At 36.6% G+C, this 20,790-nt stretch overlaps 1 protein-coding gene across 7 annotated transcripts in view; it reads left to right on the forward strand.

The window, feature by feature from the left end:
- Positions 1-20,790, forward strand: part of sptbn4b (spectrin, beta, non-erythrocytic 4b) — a 94,816-nt gene that overhangs the window by 49,909 nt on the left and 24,117 nt on the right. For all 7 annotated transcript variants that reach the window (XR_016169829.1, XM_089135291.1, XM_089135292.1 and 4 more), the window contains exons 19-20: positions 4,116-4,262; positions 18,364-18,627. Coding sequence is in view for 6 of the 7 variants with exons in the window: in XM_089135291.1 (XP_088991417.1) it covers positions 4,116-4,262; positions 18,364-18,627 (411 nt within the window). In the remaining variant the exon portion in view is untranslated. The remainder of the gene's footprint in view (positions 1-4,115; positions 4,263-18,363; positions 18,628-20,790) is intronic.

Below are 20,790 nucleotides of genomic sequence, written 5' to 3' on the forward strand. Positions count from 1 at the left end.
TCTTGTTAGCAACCGCCTTTTACAAGGCAAGTAAAAGATTAAAAAAAATCTAAAGGGGCTACAACTGATGAAAATATCTTAAATGTGTGTTCACCACAGACCTTATTTCAGGCATATAACTAAAAACCCTTTAAAAAAAAACATTGATTTCAGGGAAATGGAAACGAAATGCTAAAATGATAACTCGTTTCCAGGTTTTGGTCTACAAAATATATCATCCTTCAGCATTTCATACACTCCAAAAACGTACATTTGCAATATCACTCAAAAAAATTATATGTTGGCTTTAATTAATTTTATTTCGTCAACAGGTTCCACATAACTGGATTGCGTTAAACCAACATAATTTGTTCTTGTAACTTAGTAATTTTAACTGACCCAATTTAAGAATTTTTATTCTATATTTATTCTATATAATTTTTTTTTCCTGACATGATTCAGGTATTTATTTATATTCATTAATCCTTTAATATGTCATTTATATTAGTGACACATAATTAAATTGATAGACTATAGCTAGCTATTTGCTAGCAGTAGCACATATTAACATTTTAAATGCTAAGTTTGCATGCTCGTTCAATCAGTCGACAACCAAACAAAATGCTCCATTTTTCTCCACAATGAAACCCACTGTAATTTAAATGGTTCTAATAATTCTAATGTAATTTTACATTAAACACAATTACACACTATCAAGTCTTCCCCTTTTCTAAATTTCTCAAAAAAGATAAAATAACACTTTATTTTAACATTTATTCTCTCTTAATTCAACCATATGCAAAGCATGCTGGGAACTAACAAGCATCACCCAGTTTCAGTTAATGCAACACAAATCAATCATGTAATCCAACACAAACGGATTAAGTAAACTTAAATTGTACGTATATTTAAGCAGATTGAACACAATAAAATTAAGTTCGGGCAAAATGGCAGTTGTCTCGCACTATACTGCCACCCTCTGGATGTATGAAATTTTTTACTTAACATAAATGGTGTGTGTTTAGACAACACGTAAGGATTTTGTACTGTTAAGTTGAGACACAATTACATAGACCTTAATAGAAAAAAACATTTCAAGTCAAAAAACTAAATATAAATATATTATGTCAAGTGCAGTGCACAACCTTCCTAGTTCACTTTGTTGAGATTGAATGCTATTATAAGCCGCTTACGTGACACTTTTTCTTATCGGATGTCTGTTGTTGTTCTGAAGTATCAGATTATTGTCTTCGGTAGTTTAAATGTCTCTGTGGTGTTGGTGTTGTTGGTGGTGGAGGTGTAGTTAACCATCAGTTTTCTGGATAATTAATTCTCGTGTCCCTGAATGGTCATTCGCTCTTCCTTGGATCTATTGCTTCTTTCCCTCCAGGGTCTCTTTGAGGAATAACCATGATTGACCTAAATGACTTTATGGGCGAGAGTACCCGTGAGGGCAGAGGTCACTGTGGTGTTTAGTTGGAACTAGAGAGAGGATAAAAGCACATGTAGGTCTAAAGTATGGATGATTTGAAACTGTCTTCATAGAAAACATACTGTAGATGCCAATAAAGAACCTTAATCATTCACTGCATTGCACAAAAAGTTCTTTATAATGGAAAATTGTTCTTTAGAATATTGAAATGTTTTTCACACTAGAAAAATTGTTCTTTTAAAGTCCCCATGAATTTAAAATTGACCATATTTACTTTGGTTGCCGAAATTGATTTGAAAATTTGCTGATAATTTACTCACCCCCATGTCATCCAAGATGTCCATGTCTTTCTTCAGTCGAAAAGAAATTAAGGTTTTTGATGAAAACATTCCAGGATTTTTCTCCATATAATGGACTTCAATGGGAACCAAACGGTTCAAGGTCCAAAAGACAGTTTCAGTGCAAACTACAAACTGTTCAAAAGGCTTTAAACGATTTCGGACGACGAATAAGGGTCTTATCAAGCGAAACGATCGCTCATTTTAAAAAAATAAATAACAAAGTTTAAGTTTTATAAGCACAAATGCTCGCCTCGCTCTGTTCTGTGATGCACGCTCGTGACTCTCCTTTTCGAAACGAATGAACAAAGTGAACAAATCTTTTTTCAAATAATTTTGTTCATTTCGTTCGTTGAATGAACCAAATGACACGAAAAAAGATTTGTTCATTTTGGTGAACTAGTTCAAACAGGAGAGTCGCGAACGCACTTTACATTTGAGCTTATAAAACTTAAACTTTGTTATTTATTTATTAAATGAGCGATTGTTTCACTTGATAAGACCCTTATTCATCATCTGGAATCGTTTAAAGGCCTTTAAAGCTGCACTGAAACTGTCTTTTGGACCTTAAACCGTTTGGTTCCCAGTGAAGTCCATTATATGGAGAAAAATCCTGGAATGTTTTCATCAAAAACTTTAATTTCTTTTCGACTGAAGAAAGAAAGACATGGACATCTTGGATGTTGCAGCAGTAATAGCAAATAAAAATAGTTTTATAATTCCAATTAGTGTTCAAGATCCAATCAGGTGCTAGTTGGAAAAAAAATCCACGCCCACTATTTTGCCTCATTTAGTATTCTGTTTCTCCCGGAAATACGTCACAATACTGGAGAAAATTCATTTGCAACTTCCGGTTATGGGGACTTTAAAAGCTGGTTACTTTGGGGAACCATTCAAAAACGGTTCTTCTATGGCATCACTACGAAAATCCCCTTGTTGTGTTACGATCCCTTATTTTTTGGCCTCTCTTTCTGTTTCTCTCCCTTTCGATCAATCATTCGCTTGAAGAGCCTGATGTTGTCCTTGTGACGCTAACAACTACGTAGGCTCCCTTTCTCTCTCTCTTTCCCACTATGTGATTCTCTCCCCCTCCCTCGTCGTCTCTCTTTCCGTATGTCTCTCCGTATGCTTTCCTCTCATCGTGGATGCTGCAGCGAGAGAAATTGGGTCTTTCAGGCACCGCAGTATTGAGTCAAGCTTACATTACAAAACAGGAGGAGGAGAGAACAGAGGGCATCACGGACTGAAAGAAGACAATATGGATTTGTTTGGGATGCAAGGCGCTGCACAAGCGGGGTGAAGAGTGTCTGGGTCGCTCCTAGAAGGGGAGGGGGAAACGCTCTCCTCGTCCTCCCTCTTGACGCTCTCCAACGCCCCCTCTCTCTCTCTCTCTCTCTCTCTGTCCGTGGCCGGTGTTTGTAACATCAATAGTCACTTCTACTGGGCTCATTTCTCTCCTCGCTGTAACTCAGTCAGGCCTCTGCACGGCTCAAGATTGCAAGTCATTTGTACATTTTTTGGGATTCTCTTTGTGTTTTTACCAAGATGTAAACACTTCTTGTGTTCGCTGGATTTTACAGTCATTTAAGGATTTAGTTTGGTCCAAAAATAGTGCCGCTGAGTTGTGTGCACATGTCACATGCTTGTGGACTTGTGTGTGTTCTGTGAATAATGAACAATGTGGATTTGGGAACTTGACTTGACGGATTCTTCACAGCCTGATTCAGGTGATAATTATCTCTAGTTCATGAATAATGTTCTAAAATGCTGTTTTTATATTGCAATTTTTATGTATAGAATTATGAAATATGTAAATAAGTGTGTATTTTAGGTACTGTGACTTGTGATCATTTTGTTTTTCACTTTTTTTTAATAATCTTAGTTGTTGTTTTGCAGTTCACTTAAATAGTCCAGCAATTCATTGTTAGTACAAATATGATAATTCAATTTTAGATTTAGTAATGCATCTCACACATCAGGATTGCTTGACATTTACTGGAGGAAGTCAATTACTATTTAATATAGTAAAAAAAAGATTTACTATGGTTTGTAGAGGAATGATAATGTGGTACGTTGTTTGGGATCACTTGTGCGTGAGAAACTTTGAGGATATCTTAGTATTTCGTCAAATTAGTACATGTTTTCTGTATGTTGTCATTTTAAAAAGGACATGCTCCTTGTGCTGATCATATACTGTGCATGTTTGCATTTCTATAAGGTCATTTCAATATATATACTGTATATTTATTATAGAAGAGTTAGTATATGTCTGAAATCCAATTGTAATGTTTAAGGATCAAATCACTTTTTATAATTATGATTGTGATTCCTAACATGATGCGTTTATGGTTTTGTGTGTTTCATAGATTGGTGATTGGGTGGCAGAGAAGATGCTAATGGCCCGCGACACTTCTCGCGACGAGACTCAGAAGCTTCATAAAAAGTGGCTGAAACATCAGACCTTCATGGCAGAACTGGCTCAAAACAAGGAGTGGCTGGACAAGATCGAGAAAGTAAGTTCGGCTCACTATCTTTGCTAATAGTAGTTGATACTGTTAAAGGGATAGTTCACTTAGAAATTAATTTTTGATATGTTTTAGCTTACCTCAAGGGCATCCAAGATGTAGGTGTCTTTGTTTCCTAAGTAGTTTTAATTTTGATATTTTTAGGTCAAACCGTTCTTGTCTGTCAGTCATATAATGGAGGTCTATGGTCACCACCTCAAAGAGCATGCACAGAGAAGTCCAAATTAATCATGATTTAATGACTCGTAAATGTAAGTACACATTGATGGCCTAAGACACGAAACGAGCGTTTTGTGTGAGAAAATGAACAGTATTTATATCGTTTTTACCTCTTGTAACCACAGCCAGGCTGCGGGCGCTTCGGTCTGCGCAAGCGCCAGAAGTGATTTCTCGTGCGGTTGCGAAAAAATTCAACGTTGTCTGTTGATATATATCGAAATGGTCTTCCATTGCGATTTCCTGTGTATCTAAATATATTTAGATCTTCACAGTGAAAGGTAACACTTCTGAAATCTCTGTGTAAACAATGAGTGACATACATGCGCGAGATATCACTTCCGGCGCTTGCGCAAATAGAAGCGCCCGCGCCCTCAGATCACTTGGACGTGGCTGTGTTAACGAGGTAAAAACGATATAAATACTGTTCGTTTTCTCACACAAACCGCTCGTTTCGTGTCTCAGGTTATCAATATGTACTTACATTCACGAGTCATTAAATCACGTTTAATTTGGACTTCTCTGTGCATGCTCTTTGAGGTGGTGACCATAGACCTCCATTATATTGAAAGACAAGAACGGTTTGACCTAAAAATATCAAAATTTAAAAATACTGTGGAAACAAAGACACCTACATCTTGGATACCCTTGAGGTAAACTAAAACATCAAAAATTAATCTCAAAGTGAATTATCCCTTTAATATATAAGCATTTTCTGTGTCAGATTTGGCTTTGGGGACCTTGAAATGAAAACACAACTCCGCTAAATGTCTTTCTCTGTTGACTCATATTAAAGTCCCTTTCAAGAAAAGTATGTTCACTCGGCGGCCATATTTGCAAATAGGGGAGTCCTGGAATCTCAAAAACTGCTTGCCAAACTCACATGTAAATAATAAATGTTGTTTCTCACAGTCAAATAGCGTTAAAAAGCTTATTTTTCAGGCTAGACTCGCCAATGCGCATGTGCAGTCCTAAGTGCGAGTCTCAGGTTTCTGTGTGAAGTTGAACTGGAACTGCAGAGACACAATGACTTCACCAGTCAGCGATTGGCTCTTTTGCTTAGAAGGCGGGACGTATTCTGCCATATTGTGTGTTGCAGTTTCTCCCATCAATAATTAATGGGAGTGAACCGTCTTTCTAAATATGTAATCTTTTCTCATATTCCATTCCAGTCAACGACTGTGATTCAGAGCCAGTAATCAGAGGCGGCATAGCATTTAACAAGGGCAAATCCACTTAGTGTTATATTTAGTGGTACACACACACTTTGATTAGTAATTATTAGTCATTAGTTTGTATGGAGTGTACACATTATGATTTAGATGCCAATAAATGTCCCAATCCAGCACCATTTGTGCTGCGGACATCAAATTGTGGAGCTCTCAGATGGTAAAATTATATTATATTAATTATATTATATTTTCTATAACTGAAAGAGTGCATTTTGGATGGATGTGAAAAGCCCTGATGCTCGTAGTGCACTGAAGACTGATGTTGTTTAAAGCGTCCCAGCCTCCCCATCCTGAATGATCATGGGCATCTCACAAAATCATGAATCATTATATTCTGTGGTCAGCTGCAATAACAGAGGATGAGAGTGTTGTTGTTGTTGTTGAGTATGGTTTGACTAACTTGTGTGTGTTTTATGTATTCTGAATATGTCAAGGTTTTCTGCACTAATGTATATAAGTGTGTTTTGGGGTCAGTAAGGGTGAGATACCAGATATAATTGAGGCACCTTTACTCATTTTAGTCTGCATAAATCTGTATGCATGGGTGTGTGATGGGGCATTACTGTGTCTATTATTTGTGTTTATGCTTTGAATTGTTTTTTCTCAGAAACAGCCATTGAACCAAAGTATTTGTGAATTTTAAATGTTTTACTGGATTAATAACTGCATTTACAAAAATGATGATGAACGCAGTGTGTACAGAAGCGAACCGAACTATGTTGTGTTTAACAGTCTCTCTTTTGCATGTGAGAGGAAATGTTCAAGCCTTGACTCATTCATGTTGCCAGATCTTGCTAGAAAAAAACCCAAACAAGAACAAGCCCATAAAAAAAACAATAAATCCAAGCGCTTTATATCGAAAACAAGACCAAAATGTCACTAGCTTGATCGCTTTGTGAACCAAACCCAAACAAGCCAAAAATGTTAATAAAGTTGATATGCCAAAAAGCAGCCTTACAAACATAAACATTACATGACACCTCAGTAGACGTTTAATTAAATTCACAGAACATAACAAATTTTGGTCACTGTAATATTATTTAGTCAAAAATAGCAAAGAACTTAGCTACCATGCTGTCGATCATCGTAATTTAGGGAGTGAGTTGTGTTACGTACACACAAGGAACAATAATTCACTTGCGTCTTTAAAGGGAAAGTTCAATTTGAAATTAATTTTTGGTATGTTTAAGCTTTGTTTCCACAGTAGTTTAAATTTTTATATTTTTAGGTCAAACCGTTCTTGTCTGTCAGTCATATAATGGAGGTCTATGGTCACCACCTCAAAGAGCATGCACAGAGAAGTCCAAATTAAACATGATTTAATGACTCGTAAATGTAAGTACACATTGATGCCCTAAGACACGAAACGAGCGGTTTGTGTGAGAAAACGAACAGTATTTATATCGTTTTTATCTCTTGTAACCACAGCCACAAAGCGCACTCTTCCTCAGATCACTTGGACGTGGCTGTGACGTCGATATAAATACTGTTCGTTTTCTCACACAAACCGCTCGTTTCGTGTCTTAGGCCATCAATGTGTACATTTACGAGTCATTAAATCATGTTTAATTTGGACTTCTCTGTGCATGCTCTTTGAGGTGGTGACCATAGACCTCTATTATATGACTGACAGACAAGAACGGATTGACCTAAAAATATCAAAATTGAAACTATTGTGGAAACAAAGACACCTACATCTTGGATGCCCTTGAGGTAAGCTAAAACATATCAAAAATGTTTTAGGTTTTCTAGATATTTGATATTGCCCAGCCACAGTGTGTGATGGTATGTGAGGTCTCTGTGTGTGTTAAGATTTCTCTCTGTTCTGTCTTGACCTAGTATTTCCTGTAGACAGCTGAACGCTGAGGCTCATTTCTCTGTCATATAACCTTAAACTAGTTACCAGGAATAGAAATATGCTGAACTGTGCTGCCTACATATTTATAAGAACGCCCTGGATTCATGTACCACACTCTTATTTTCTGCTGAATCTGGCCTGTTTGGACAGGTTTACCTTGCTTTCTAAATGAATCACACAGCAGTGTTCACAGGTGTACTCTCAAACATCAAATTAATCTTTTGTTTGGGGTTATGAAAAGTAAAAAAACTGTCCAAACTTGGTTGGTCCTTTTGTTCTGCTTGAAGCGTTCGTTTGCTCTGGTCATATCCAGTGTCATATTTGAACAATTCATGGCTACGCTTTAGCGAAAATAATGAAACATTACAAATTCACCAACATGTATAATATCGGATAAATTACCTTTGATAATACAGTACGTTCAGTTCACGTTCGCCCAAAATATGACCGGAGATCGGCTGAATGGATTCAAAACGGTAAAACTTGTAAAATGAGCCTATTTCCAAAAAAAGTGGAGTATCCCTTTAAGGGAAACACAGTTTACCTAAACTTAATGTACAACAGCATTTTTAGTTTTTTTAGGACATTGCAAAACAAAAAACTGCCCAGTGCACTGAAAGGTAGCCCTGAATTTCAAATGTTTTGAATTTAGTGATATTAAAATAATACATTAAATTAGAATACGGTCTACCATATCCTCATGGATGTGGTGGTGTTTGACATTTAGTTACGCAGAAATGTCAAATTCATGGTCGGTCATATTAATGCCTCCGAATTAGGATACTCAGAAAAGTCGCTTTGGTTGAGTCTCCATTATCTGCAATTCATTTCATATTCATGCACAATTCTGAGTGATAGTGTGTGTATATCGGACCTTCACTTTAGGACAGCGTTCATTATCTTTAAGAAACTTCATGAGGTTTTTACACAATTGCTATTATGCTATTTTTTTTTTACAAAGAATGTGTGTATAAGAAAGAATAACTGTTATGAAAGGGATAGCTCACCCTAAAATGAAAGTCAAATCATTATTTACTCACCCTGCTGTTTTTCTAATGCCGTATGCCCTTCTTTCTTTAATTGACCTCAAAAGAAGACTTTATGAATGTCTTACTCACGCCTGTCCATATAAAACCAGCATCAAGCTTTTAATAAAGAAACAAAAGTATTTCAGAATGATCCCATGTGACGCATGCCATATATTCCAGGTGTTCTGGTGGTATACAATATAGAGCCAGACCGATATATCGGCAGACCGATATTATCGGCCGATATTAGGCATTTTCCAAACTATCGGTCTTAGCAGTTATAATGGCCGATAAGTGAATATTTAAAAAATAAAATAAAAACGGACGAAACACGCTTGAACCATGTCATGTGTGTTGGAGTTGTATAGTTTGTCCACCAGAGGGCACTCTACACCGTTCCTGTCGGCAACACTCGTTGAGTTGTTCATGATACATGCATTGCTTGAATAACAATTAAAAGAACATTCCCATCAGTTCTCTTAACTCAAATAAGAATGACAAAATTTGTGACTATCATCTCCAGTTTAAAATAAATAAATAAATAAATAAGATATAGATTTATAGTTCTAGCCATGTCAGCCAAAATTGCAACTTTACATTTTCTTAGTGGTTGGTCTTAGTGCACGACGTAAAATAAATAACGTTTAAAATGTTTAAATGACGTTTAAAATAAATAAATAAATAAAATATCGGCCGATATATCGGATTTTAAAACCCAAAAATATTTGTATCGGTATCGGCCTTCAAAATCCTTTATCGGTCGGGCTCTAATACAATATCACATTTAAAGTATTTAATGAAAATCCTGATTAAGCTTAAGCTTATGTTTAAGCTTTGTTTCCACAGTAGTTTCAATTTTTATATTTTTAGGTCAAACCGTTCTTGTCTGTCAGTCATATAATGGAGGTCTATGGTCACCACCTCAAAGAGCATGCACAGAGAAAATGATGAAAATCCTGACCTTGGCCGTTGGTCTTGCCCGACTGCACGTTCATGAAGTTCATCACGATCGCCCAGAAAAGGCTTGTGAGAAATCAAGATTGACAAAAACACAACATGAAATACAATCCACCTTCTCTGAGGTGAACATATCTGTTGTGTTCGTCGTAACAAGAAGTTATTGCGTTCACATCTGTGAACTGTCCAATGATGTTTGACTCTGTGAAGAAAGCACACGGATACCTTTTTGGGGATTTCTAGGCGTCGTGGATGTCACGCTTTTGTTAAATCATGATTTCTTACAACTTCTCACAACTTTTTCTGGGTGAGTCGGAGTGAACTGTGGCGCTAATAGAGTCTCACGAATGTGCAGTCGAGCACAGAAGACCAACGGCCAAACTCAGGATTTTCATTAAATGATACATTCATACCACCAGAAAACTTGGAACATACAGCATGTGTCGCACGGGATCGTTCTGTGATACTTGTGTCTTTTTTAAAAAGCTAAAAAAAAATCCTTTTGTAGTCCATAAAAGAAAGAAGGGCATACGGCATTGGATTGGACCAACACCAGGGTGAGTAAATGAAGACTTATCCCTTTCTGAAGCAATGTCTTCTGCTCATTAGTCTGTATTGTCCTGTAAACAGTGTTGTGCAGTGATTCACCCTTGCAGTGGACACATGCGTTACTATTACAACATGCTGTTTAGTTCTGCTCTAGTGTCACTAACCCGGCAGCTGTCAGATGGAGCAGTCATTGCCAAGTGAAGTGAAGGGAAGGGGAGTATCTGTTGCTAGGTAACAGTTTCCTCACACACACACACACACACACACACAAACCCCAGAGCTCCCATGCGTGAAGGTCATCTGTACTGCCTCGTCCTCGTAGCTCACAGGAAGTGATGAGATGCACTTCCAGGTCAGAATGAAGCGAATTAATGCTGGTGCCGGAAAAAAACTGACACATTTAATTTTTTGCAATTTTATGCAATAAAGATATCTGGTAACGCTTTACAATAAGGTCCCATTACTCTACAGTATTAGAAATATTCAATGTTATTTCATTAAATAATTTGATTTTAATTAGGGCTGTCAAATGATTAATCGCGATTAATCACATCCAAAATAAAAGTTTGTGTTTACATAGGCTAATATATGTGGGTGCACTGTGTATAATTATTTTATATATATGTAAATACACACACATGCTTGTATATATTTAAGAAATATTTTCATGTATATACTATAGATTTATATTTAATTTATATTATATATAAATATTTTTTTTCTTAAATATGCATGCATGTGTGTGTATTTGATATATATACAAAACAATTATACACAGTGCACCCACATATATTATGTAAACACAAACTTTTATTTTGGATGTGATTAATCGTTTGATAGCCCTAATTTTAATAATGTATTAGTAAATGTTGAAATTAATAAATGCTTATGTGCTTTTCATAGTTAGTTCATCTTAATACAGTTAACTAGTGTTAACAAATGGAACCTTATTTTAAAGTATTAGAAACCCTCTTCACAGAAATGGTTCTTTAAAAAGCAAGGAAATATATGAAGTAATATTGCAATACTTATGTTTTCAAGTCTATTTGTTCACAAAACGTTTTTTTTTTCTTTACTCAAACCACATGGTGTGTTTATGATGGCAGATAATTAAACGATCTCATTATATAATTGTGATTTATCTACTAAGCATGTCCAATTAACCACACAATTTCCTGGACCTGTTTGTTGTAAAGCCTGAGGGAAGAAGATCTGTGTGTGTGATTTGATCTGTCTCTCTGTTTACAGCCTTCTCCTCATGCAGTTTCTTTGCTCTCTCTGGTTTTCTTTATATTGAGAATATACTGTAGATTTATGCACATATTTCCGGAAATTAGTCTCTGTTAAGGGACGATCGTTGGCCCCCATTTGATTGGTAGATGTATTTTTAACATTTATGACGACAATATTTTTTTTAAACAATATTAGGGCTGTCGCGATTCCTCGATTTGATTTGAACAGTGTCGATTACCGGGCAAAATACCGGAAGTGGTGCATTACACAGATGAGAATCCATGAACCGAATTATTAGACCGTTTTATAAAGCTGCACAATGTATTAAAACCATTTGCACATATTCTCGTTCAAGAAAGTACAGTGGCTGTAGCACTTCTACCTCAAAGAAGTGGCCAAATATTGAAGATTAGGTAAACATTTTGATTAAATGTCGTTGATTTGCTGTGAAGTGTAACAACTCCAGGCCGCTGGCGCCCTCTTTAGACATTTATTATAATACATCATTTACACTTGATGATCGTTAATATACAGTAAATAAAACAGTTTTGTTCCATAAAACCATATGATTATTTGCTTTTGATACTTACTTTGAACCAAATATTATTGCCTCACATGTATTTTAAGTCATTTTAAAGGCTTTGCTTAGGTCTATTTTTATTACCACAAAAATATCTGACGACTCATTTACTCATCAAAATAACTCGATTACCAAAATAACCAATTGAGACAGCCCTAAACAATATAAACTATAGTGTTGTCCTTCTTAAATAAATACTTTCATTTAAGTAATTCATAAAGACAAACTGTCCATCTAAATTAATAATTTATTGCATGTAAAATTAACGTAACTATAGGTTATACAGAGGTTATAAATTAAAAACAGAGGAATTCACCAAAATCTGATTTTTTTCTTCTTCTGGTTTTTAAAAGCATCTCGGGAGCTTGTGTTTTTTCCCCATTCCACTTCACTTCCCACGTCTCACGCATTTTGTGTTAACCAGGCCTTAATCTAGCTTCAATTAGTGCTACTCCATTTCTGAAACTTGGCTTTAAATGATTGTTTTAAGGACTTTTTTGATATTAGCATAATTTATCTCCAGCCCTCTGCCAAAACCTGTTTCCTGGAGGGTATTTATTATGTTTTGCTCCTCTGGGAATCGTGCTAACAGCTGGGCCTGGGGTAACTAATTCCCAAAGCAATATGGTACCTCGCTAGTTCAACGTTGTGTATCTTTGGTACCTTGTGTACTCACATGCACATGATTTGCTGGTATTCTGCATATTAATTGCCAACATTTGAATAATAGGATTTTAGTTTGCCGCCATCTTGAAAGGACATGCAAAATCGCTGTGACAATACCGCTTTGATGAAACTTCAAGAGTCCTTCATTGTGACTCATTACACACTCAGACACAGATTATGTCTTATTCCTCCCACACCAACTCTTCTCTCAAGTGTTCACTCTTTAGTGTTTTGTCACCACCACAGAAGTCAGAGATGTGTCTTTGTACTCATCTAGTGCATGCTGGAAGAGTTTAGGCCAGATTCTGGAGGCAGAGAACAAGAAATGCTGTCATCAAGAGAGAGATGTTACATAAAGCCTCACGCATGCAGTGCCATTTTTAACCCAGTTCTGTTGCATGAAGCGGCTCTGCTGCAGACCAAAACCTCTACAGTTCTCGTCTCAAGAGCTTGCACAGTCTTAAAGGGATAATTCATTTTGAAATTAATTTTTGGTATGTTTTAGCTTACTTCAAGGACATCCAAGATGTAGGTGTCTTTGTTTCCACAGTAGTTTCAATTTTGATATTTTTATGTCATACCGTTCTTGTCTGACAGTCACATAATGGAGGTCTATGGTCACCACCTCAAAGAGCATGCACAGAGAAGTCCAAATTAAACATGATTTAATGACTAAATGTAAGGTACACATTGATGTCACGAAACTTTTTGTGAGTAAACAAAATTGAGAAAACGAACAATATTTATATTGTTTTTACCTCCTCTTACAAGAAATAATAATAAATACTGTTCGTTTTCTCACACAAACCACTCGTTTCGAGTCTTAGGCCATCAATGTGTACTTACATTTACGAGTCATTAAATCATGTGTAATTTGGACTTCTCTGTGCATGCTCTTTGAGGTGGTGACCATAGACCTCCATTATATGACTGACAGACAAGAACGGTTTGACCTAAAAATATCAAAATCGAAACTACTGCGGAAACAAAGACACCTACATCTTGGATGCCCTTGAGGTAAGCTAAAACATACCAAAAATTAATTTCAAAGTGAACTATCCCTTTAAATTCTGTCATTTACTCACTCTCAAATTGTTCCATTGTTGTTGTTTTTTTTACTGTGGAAGTCAATGAGGGCCATGAACTGTTTGGTTCCCAATGTTCTTCAAAATATCTTCTTTTGTGTTCAGCAGAATAAAGAAATTCATACAGATTTTGAACAACTTGAGGGTGAGTAAATGATGACAGAATTTTCATTTTTGGGTGTACTATCCCTTTAAAAATAGTTTTTTTTATGCTATAGATTTTCATTTCCCCAGTGAACGGGTTATAAGAGAGCCATTTTTTTTTTCTTAGAACATTTTAATCTAAAGAGCATTTTCACACTATAGAGAACCTTTTGTGCTGTGGAAATGTTCCATGGATGTTAAAGATTCTTCATGGAACCATTAATGCCAATAAATATCTTTATTTCTCGAATTCAAACCTTTATTTTTCTATTGCAGTTGCAGTGCTGTTTTTTCTTGAAAAAAAGCTTGATCTGGATAATTTAAAATAAAACCGTGAGGCGTACAGAACAATAAATATGTCTGTGAAGCCATTTCTGATACCACAGCTAATGTAACCTTTAGAGATCACTTGTCCTATTTCACAGCTCTCTTCTCACATCAAAAAATAAATTAATAAAAGACTGAGGCAGCTGTGTGACACATGACTGGGACTGACTCCCATCAGTGCAACACCACTTATAGTGTGGACACTGCCGTCACATGCATCTATACTGGATTCAAATATCACATGATCACCTCAGACTCATAAGGCTCCATGTTGATACGTAGTAATACATAAATAACTTGTTAATTTAATTCAACTTACCTTTATTTGTATAGCGCTTTTAATACACATCATTTTACAGAAAATGCATGCGTCTGCATTACAATTTAGAGTGGTCTGTTATCAGAGGTCACTGTATTTCAGAAATGTACATATGAAGAGTTCAGATGCAAAAGCCTCTAAGTGCCATTTGAAATTTTCTTCTAGAATGATCATTTTTATCAAGCTTGTATATTTAAGTTCAGTGATTTCACTTAAATGGCAATGATAATTACCTATTAATTGTTTTTAAGTGAAATTACTGAAATTAAATATACAAGTTTGATAAAAATCATCATTAAAGAAGAAAATTTCAAATGGCATTTTGAGGCTTTTGCATCTGAACTCTTCATATACAAATCACACAGTTAGCGAAAAATGTATTAATTTAAATGATGTAATAATTTAATGCAGTACCAATCATTTATTCTGTGCTAAATTCTGCCATCATTCTGGGTTAAGCTGTCATTTAAATATTATTTAATGAAATTTAATGAAATAATATATATCACACTGCAATTCAGGCAGGACTCATAAACGTGCTAACCTCTTTTAAAATTACAAATGTGAAACGTTGCTTAATCCAGTAATGAAACTGTCGGAACCCAGGGTTTAAAAAAGGTCAAGGGTTTAATTAGCTCATTTTTTCTGTATATTATGTAATTATGGTTTAATTAGATGACATTCACAGTACGCTGTACATAAAAAGTGCTTTTCAAAGTTGTTACATAAAGCAGATTATTGGAGTGTTTTTACAAGAAAATACAGTTTTAGTTTTGCTAGTTCAAAATGTTTTGCTCAGTTCATTGTTTTTACTCGCTGTTTCTTTATGTAAGGTGAAATTTACTTGCAAATCCTAATTAAAAAATTGTAAATTGTTTCACCTTCACTTCATTGTGCACAGCTACTTCAGTTCCATCTTTGTTTCAGACAGCCTATGATGTTGTTGATTGGCTGACGGCGTGTGTGTGTGTGTGTGTGTGTGTGTGTGTGAGTGGGAAGCTGATTCCTGAGCTCATGGGCATCATTTCCATGGTCACTGCTGTATCGCTGTACAACCCCTTCCCCCTCACTCAGTCCTGACAGAGAGGATGAATTATAATGGTTCGCTGTGTTGGGGGAGGGACACTACATGTGTGTGTGTGTGTGTGTGTGTGTGTATGTGCATGTGCGTTTTAGGATCCCATGGTCTGTGTGGTGATCAGGTGGGGGAGGGACAGTGTGTGTGTGTGTGTGTCTGCGCTCATGCCAGCTTCTGTAGACGTTGGCACTGTCTGTAATATGGAAAAATGTTCTAAAAACTCCCTGCGCACAAGAGTATTAATAACGAACGAGGGGGACAAAAAAAAACAAGAAACAATAAGATATAAATAGGTTTTTATAATTTCTACAGAAAATGCCCATGCAAAAGTTGTCATAATTGTGCGAGGGTGTTGGCAGGGTATTGCTATGTGGTTGGTTCGATGTTTTAGCATGTTGCTGTGCGATCGCTGGTGGGTATTACAAGCCAGATCTTAATAATTAGGGTTAGTGAGTTGAACAGTGTATGATCACCATCTTTGTGAAAAAGAAGTAGACTTTAGCATATTTTTAACAAGAGTACTTATTACAGAAATAATCTACTTTGAAAGAATACGTATATGCCAACACTTTATTTTAAGGTGACGTAGTTACATTGTACTCACTCAAAGTACAATAAAGGTCCCGTATTATGCCCCTTTTCAGATGTAAAATAAGTCGCTGATGTCCCCAGAATGTGTAGGTGAAGTGTCCGCTCAAAATAACCAACAGATCAGTTTTTACAGCATGTTTAAATTGTCAATTTTTTGGGGCTCAGAAAAACGTGCTGTTGAGTGTGTGCCCTTTAAATGCAAATGAGCTGCAGCTGCCGGCACAGGGGGCGGAGCTTCATGAGCTCGCGCTCAAGGCCAATTTATACTTCTGCGTAGGGTGCGCGCAGTAGGTACGGCGTAGCATACGCACAGACGCGTCCCATACCGCGTACCCTTCGCCGTCGCCTGACGCGCACCTCCTCAAAAATGTAACTACACGTCGCGACGACGCGGACCGCAAGATCGGTGATTGGTTGGCTTGGTAGCATCGCATTTCCTCCTACGCATTTCCGCACGTACCTTCTCACGCATTTCCACCACTGTCTATGATTTCCACAAGTTTCATCTCCTCCGAAGTCTTCTCTCATTTCTGCCTTTCAGTTTTAGTAATTTCACTAAAGTGAACTGTTTTTCCACCTTAATAAGCTCCAATTCCAACATGATCAGCTCTCTTTCACTCGTAGTAACCTAGCCGCGAGGAATCTAAACACAGTGGAACATTAAAACTCTCCGCTGCCAACTAGCGTTTCGGAGCAGTACTGCAGAGCAACCAAGACCTGAACGCAGAAGTATAAATGCTCACAACGGCGTCGCCTACGTGCGTAGCCAACGCCGTACACTACGGCGTACCCTCGACGCAGAAGTATAAATTGGCCTTTAGTCTCTCAGGACAATTTCATCTCACGGAATGATGATAATATCAGAAACTCTCAGTAACGGTGTTCATTTCGAGTCGGACAATAATGCCTACAGAGTCAGAGTGCTGTATAGAGATGGAACAGGTATAGTTTAGTAATTTAATTACGGTTATTATAACGTATTTGTCATCTGCTTGTATGTATTCATGATTTATAAAGAGCCTTCAAGTCTGCTGTTTCGGACCAGGTCCGAATGATTATCAAACATATACTGATGAGTTGAATAAAGTTTGTTGTACATCACACACAAGATGAAGTGTCAGTTTTACTTCAGAAAATCACAGTTAGAGCTGAGTAAACACAGTAAGTTAGGAAATGTGCAAGTTGAGGGAGTTGAGGGAGCATTCCTGTGGGCGGACAAACAGTTCTACCGACGTCATCAAAGAAGGAAGTAGAGGGATGTAGTCCAAACGGGCCGTTCGATGTAGGCTACTTCTGTTAAATAAAATATCTCGCTTGGCATTGAACTTTGAGCTTTATAATTTTACAGATATTATTTATATTCTAATAACAACATTACACACTAACTAAAGTTTGAAACATGGGATCACGAAGAACGGGACTTTTAAACTTGCGTCGGGCGCAAGAGTCATTTATCCCGCCGGTAAAATAGCAACAGCGCCCAGGACCCGCCCACAAAGTTTCTTGATACTCGCGTTTCAGATCATTAAATAATAGGGTCCAGTGAAACACACTTCTTTTTCACAAGGGTAGTAATAGTAATAGTGGCAGTAACAGGTCGTAATGCCAGATGTGTCTTCTGTGCTGTTTGGATAGTCCTAACTTTTAAAGCTAAATGTGGAGCACAGATGAGCGTCTAAGAACAAAATGATCTCAGCAGTTTTGTAATCTGTGTGTGTCTGTGATGGAGCATCTGCTCTCAGTGTTATATCAGCTCTCTCTGTCCTGAGCTGAACTGAAGTGACGCAGGTGCCGTTTTCTTTTAGATAGGATGAAGTCCAGACCTGGCTGTCTGTACACGTGTGAATCACAACCTTCAGCGCTCTGTTGAACCGAGCTGTGATGTGTTAATGACTAGTTAATCTCTCAGAATTAGCCGGTGCTATCTTTTATCTTTTTTACAGATGTTTCCTTTGTTAGAACATGTTTGCTTTCATAAGCTCTGAGAATTGAGTGAATTGAATCTTTCAGTTTAATTGAACTGGTTAAAAAATGATTCATTGATTTGATTCATGACTCACCCGATTTATGAAAAATAAAGCGTTACCATATATTCTTTTAAAGTATATCTGTTTTAAAAGAATGCAAAAAAGTGCACTTGTTTTTACAAGGGCAGTAGTATTTGGGAATCTTGTTTGGCTATTGTTATCGCACACTCTTGAATACTGATGCTTTCTGTGTCCTCAGGAGGGCCAGCGGTTAATGCAGGAGAAGCCGGAGCTGAGCGCGCTGGTGAAGAAGAAACTGGAGGAGATCCGTGAGTGCTGGCAGGATCTGGAGAGCACCACACAAGCCAAAGCCCGGCAGCTGTTCGAGGCCAACCGGGCCGACCTGCTGGTGCAGAGCTACTCCAGTCTGGACCAGCGACTCCAGCAGCTCGAGGGACAGCTGGCACACGTGGACTACGGCCAGGACCTCACCACTGTCAACAAGCAGCTGAAGAAACTCCAGGTCTAGACTCTCTCTCTCTCTCACAGTCACGCGCACGTCAGCGGCTTTCAGTGTTTAGCGTCAAGATGATGTTTCCTCCAGAACTTGCTTTTATCAGATTGCTGGTTTCCGACATGCCTTTAATTTGCTCTTTATTTCTTTCCGATTCCTGTGCTGAAGACTTTTATTTTCTTTTCCACTGCTGCATTTACTGGTAATATGAGCCTCATCCCTGTCCACCGTATGAGTGTATTTCATGTCGCTGGTGTGGCTCTCCTCTCTGACAGCATGCCATGGCTCTCAGCTGATCTGAGTTCAGTTTCAGCTCTGTCCCCACATCACTCCATCCACATCACCATCAGCGGTATTGTAGCATCTTCATTTCGCTTTCTTTATTTGCACACACCCTCTCATTCTTTCAGTTTGCTTTTACTCTCTTTAAAGTCCCATCAATCTTCACCAGAATATCATATGTGCATCGTATGGGGTCCTGTGTGTATATGGGAGTGTGTGGTTATAGTTCCTATCCTTTTATACATCAGCATATTTCAAATTGTCACTAAAGAAACATTTGCCTTACATCAGGAACATTTGGTGTTTAATTAAAAATGTAGCTCTTGTAGTTTGTTAGCTCTCCATATTCTAGGTGTGCAGGGCAGAATTAAACATTTTGAGCAGTCATTCATTATAATTCTACTTTCTTTTTAAGTTTCAGTTGCATATTTTATAATGCTAGTAATAACTTAGTCTCTTTTAGTTTGATGTTAACTGTGCCTTAACTCAATGAATTGCTGCTTCTCGTTTCAGAACGACATAATAATAGATCACAAGTTTAAATCTCATTATTGTAATTATGAGAACTGCCCTTGATATATTGAGTTTGGATTAGTCATTTACTTTAGTTCACTTCACTGTCTTAATTTATGTAACATCTTACCCGAATGGGTCGTGTGGATCTTACTCAGTAAGATCACATCTCTAGATTTCTAGGTTTACTAAGTTAGAAATCGGAGAGATTTTTTTAATGTTTTTTTTTTCAATGTTTAAAAGAAGTCTCTTATACTCACAAAGGCTGCATTTATTTGAGCAAAAATGAAGTAAAACTGTAATATTGTAAAATATTATTACTATTTTTATTAGGGCTGTCAAACGATTAATTGCAATTAATTGCATCCAAAATAAAAGTTTGTGTTTGCATGTGTGGGTGCACTGTGTATAATTATTTTGTATATATATAAATACACACACATGCATGTATATTTAACCATAAAACCGTATTCTGGACAAATGTGGGCAAAATAGTTTGATTTATTTTTTAAAAATACTTCCCTTGATCTGAGCGATACAAGATTTGGCTACTTTTCCTAAGTTTGCCTCCTGAACACACATTTTGTTTTTACTCAATTCTACAATGTTAAGTGGGTGAAAAAAAAACCTCCTTAATCTTGTATTTGGGTCAAAAATGGGCACCCATAGAAATTAATGGGAAAAACTGTAATTTAGAGCATTCTAAAATAAGCCAAAATAAAACACCAGGTGACAGCAAAGTCACTACATCTTTAGGTTTTAGCTCTAAGAACTTATTGGAATGATATTTTAAAAAAATAAAGCATAAAAATAAGCATCATTTACATAGAAAATATGGTACTTTTTGAAGTAAATAAATTCAAAATTACCCTCAAAATAAAAAAAACCACCATAAATGGATAGACAAAACTTTATCGAAGACAGTGATATAACATTTATAATGAATAAAAATTAGGATCACACCTGAGTCGTCTGTGCCCACATTTGTCCACAATTACACGATTAAGGGATATAAAGTGAATACGGTTTGAGGGCTACAAAAAAAATATTATTTATATATAAAATATTTATATACAGTATTTACATGAAAATATTCCTTAAATATATACAAGCATGTGTGCGTATTTAAATTTATAAAATAATTATACACAGTGCACCCACATATATTATGTAAACACAAACTTTTATTTTGGATGCGATTAATCGCGATTAATCGCTTGACAGCCCTCATTTTTATATATTTTTAAATATTCTTCATTTCCGCTATAGTAAAGCTGAATTTTCACCATCATTACTCCAGTCTTCAGTTTCACATGATAATTTGGTGCTCTTATTAATATTAAGTTGAAAACAGTTGTGCTGTGTATTATTTTTGTG

This window comes from Pimephales promelas, chromosome 10 (genome assembly GCF_988280905.1).
Source record: "Pimephales promelas chromosome 10, fPimPro1.hap1.1, whole genome shotgun sequence".
Classification (NCBI taxonomy): domain Eukaryota; kingdom Metazoa; phylum Chordata; class Actinopteri; order Cypriniformes; family Leuciscidae; genus Pimephales; species Pimephales promelas.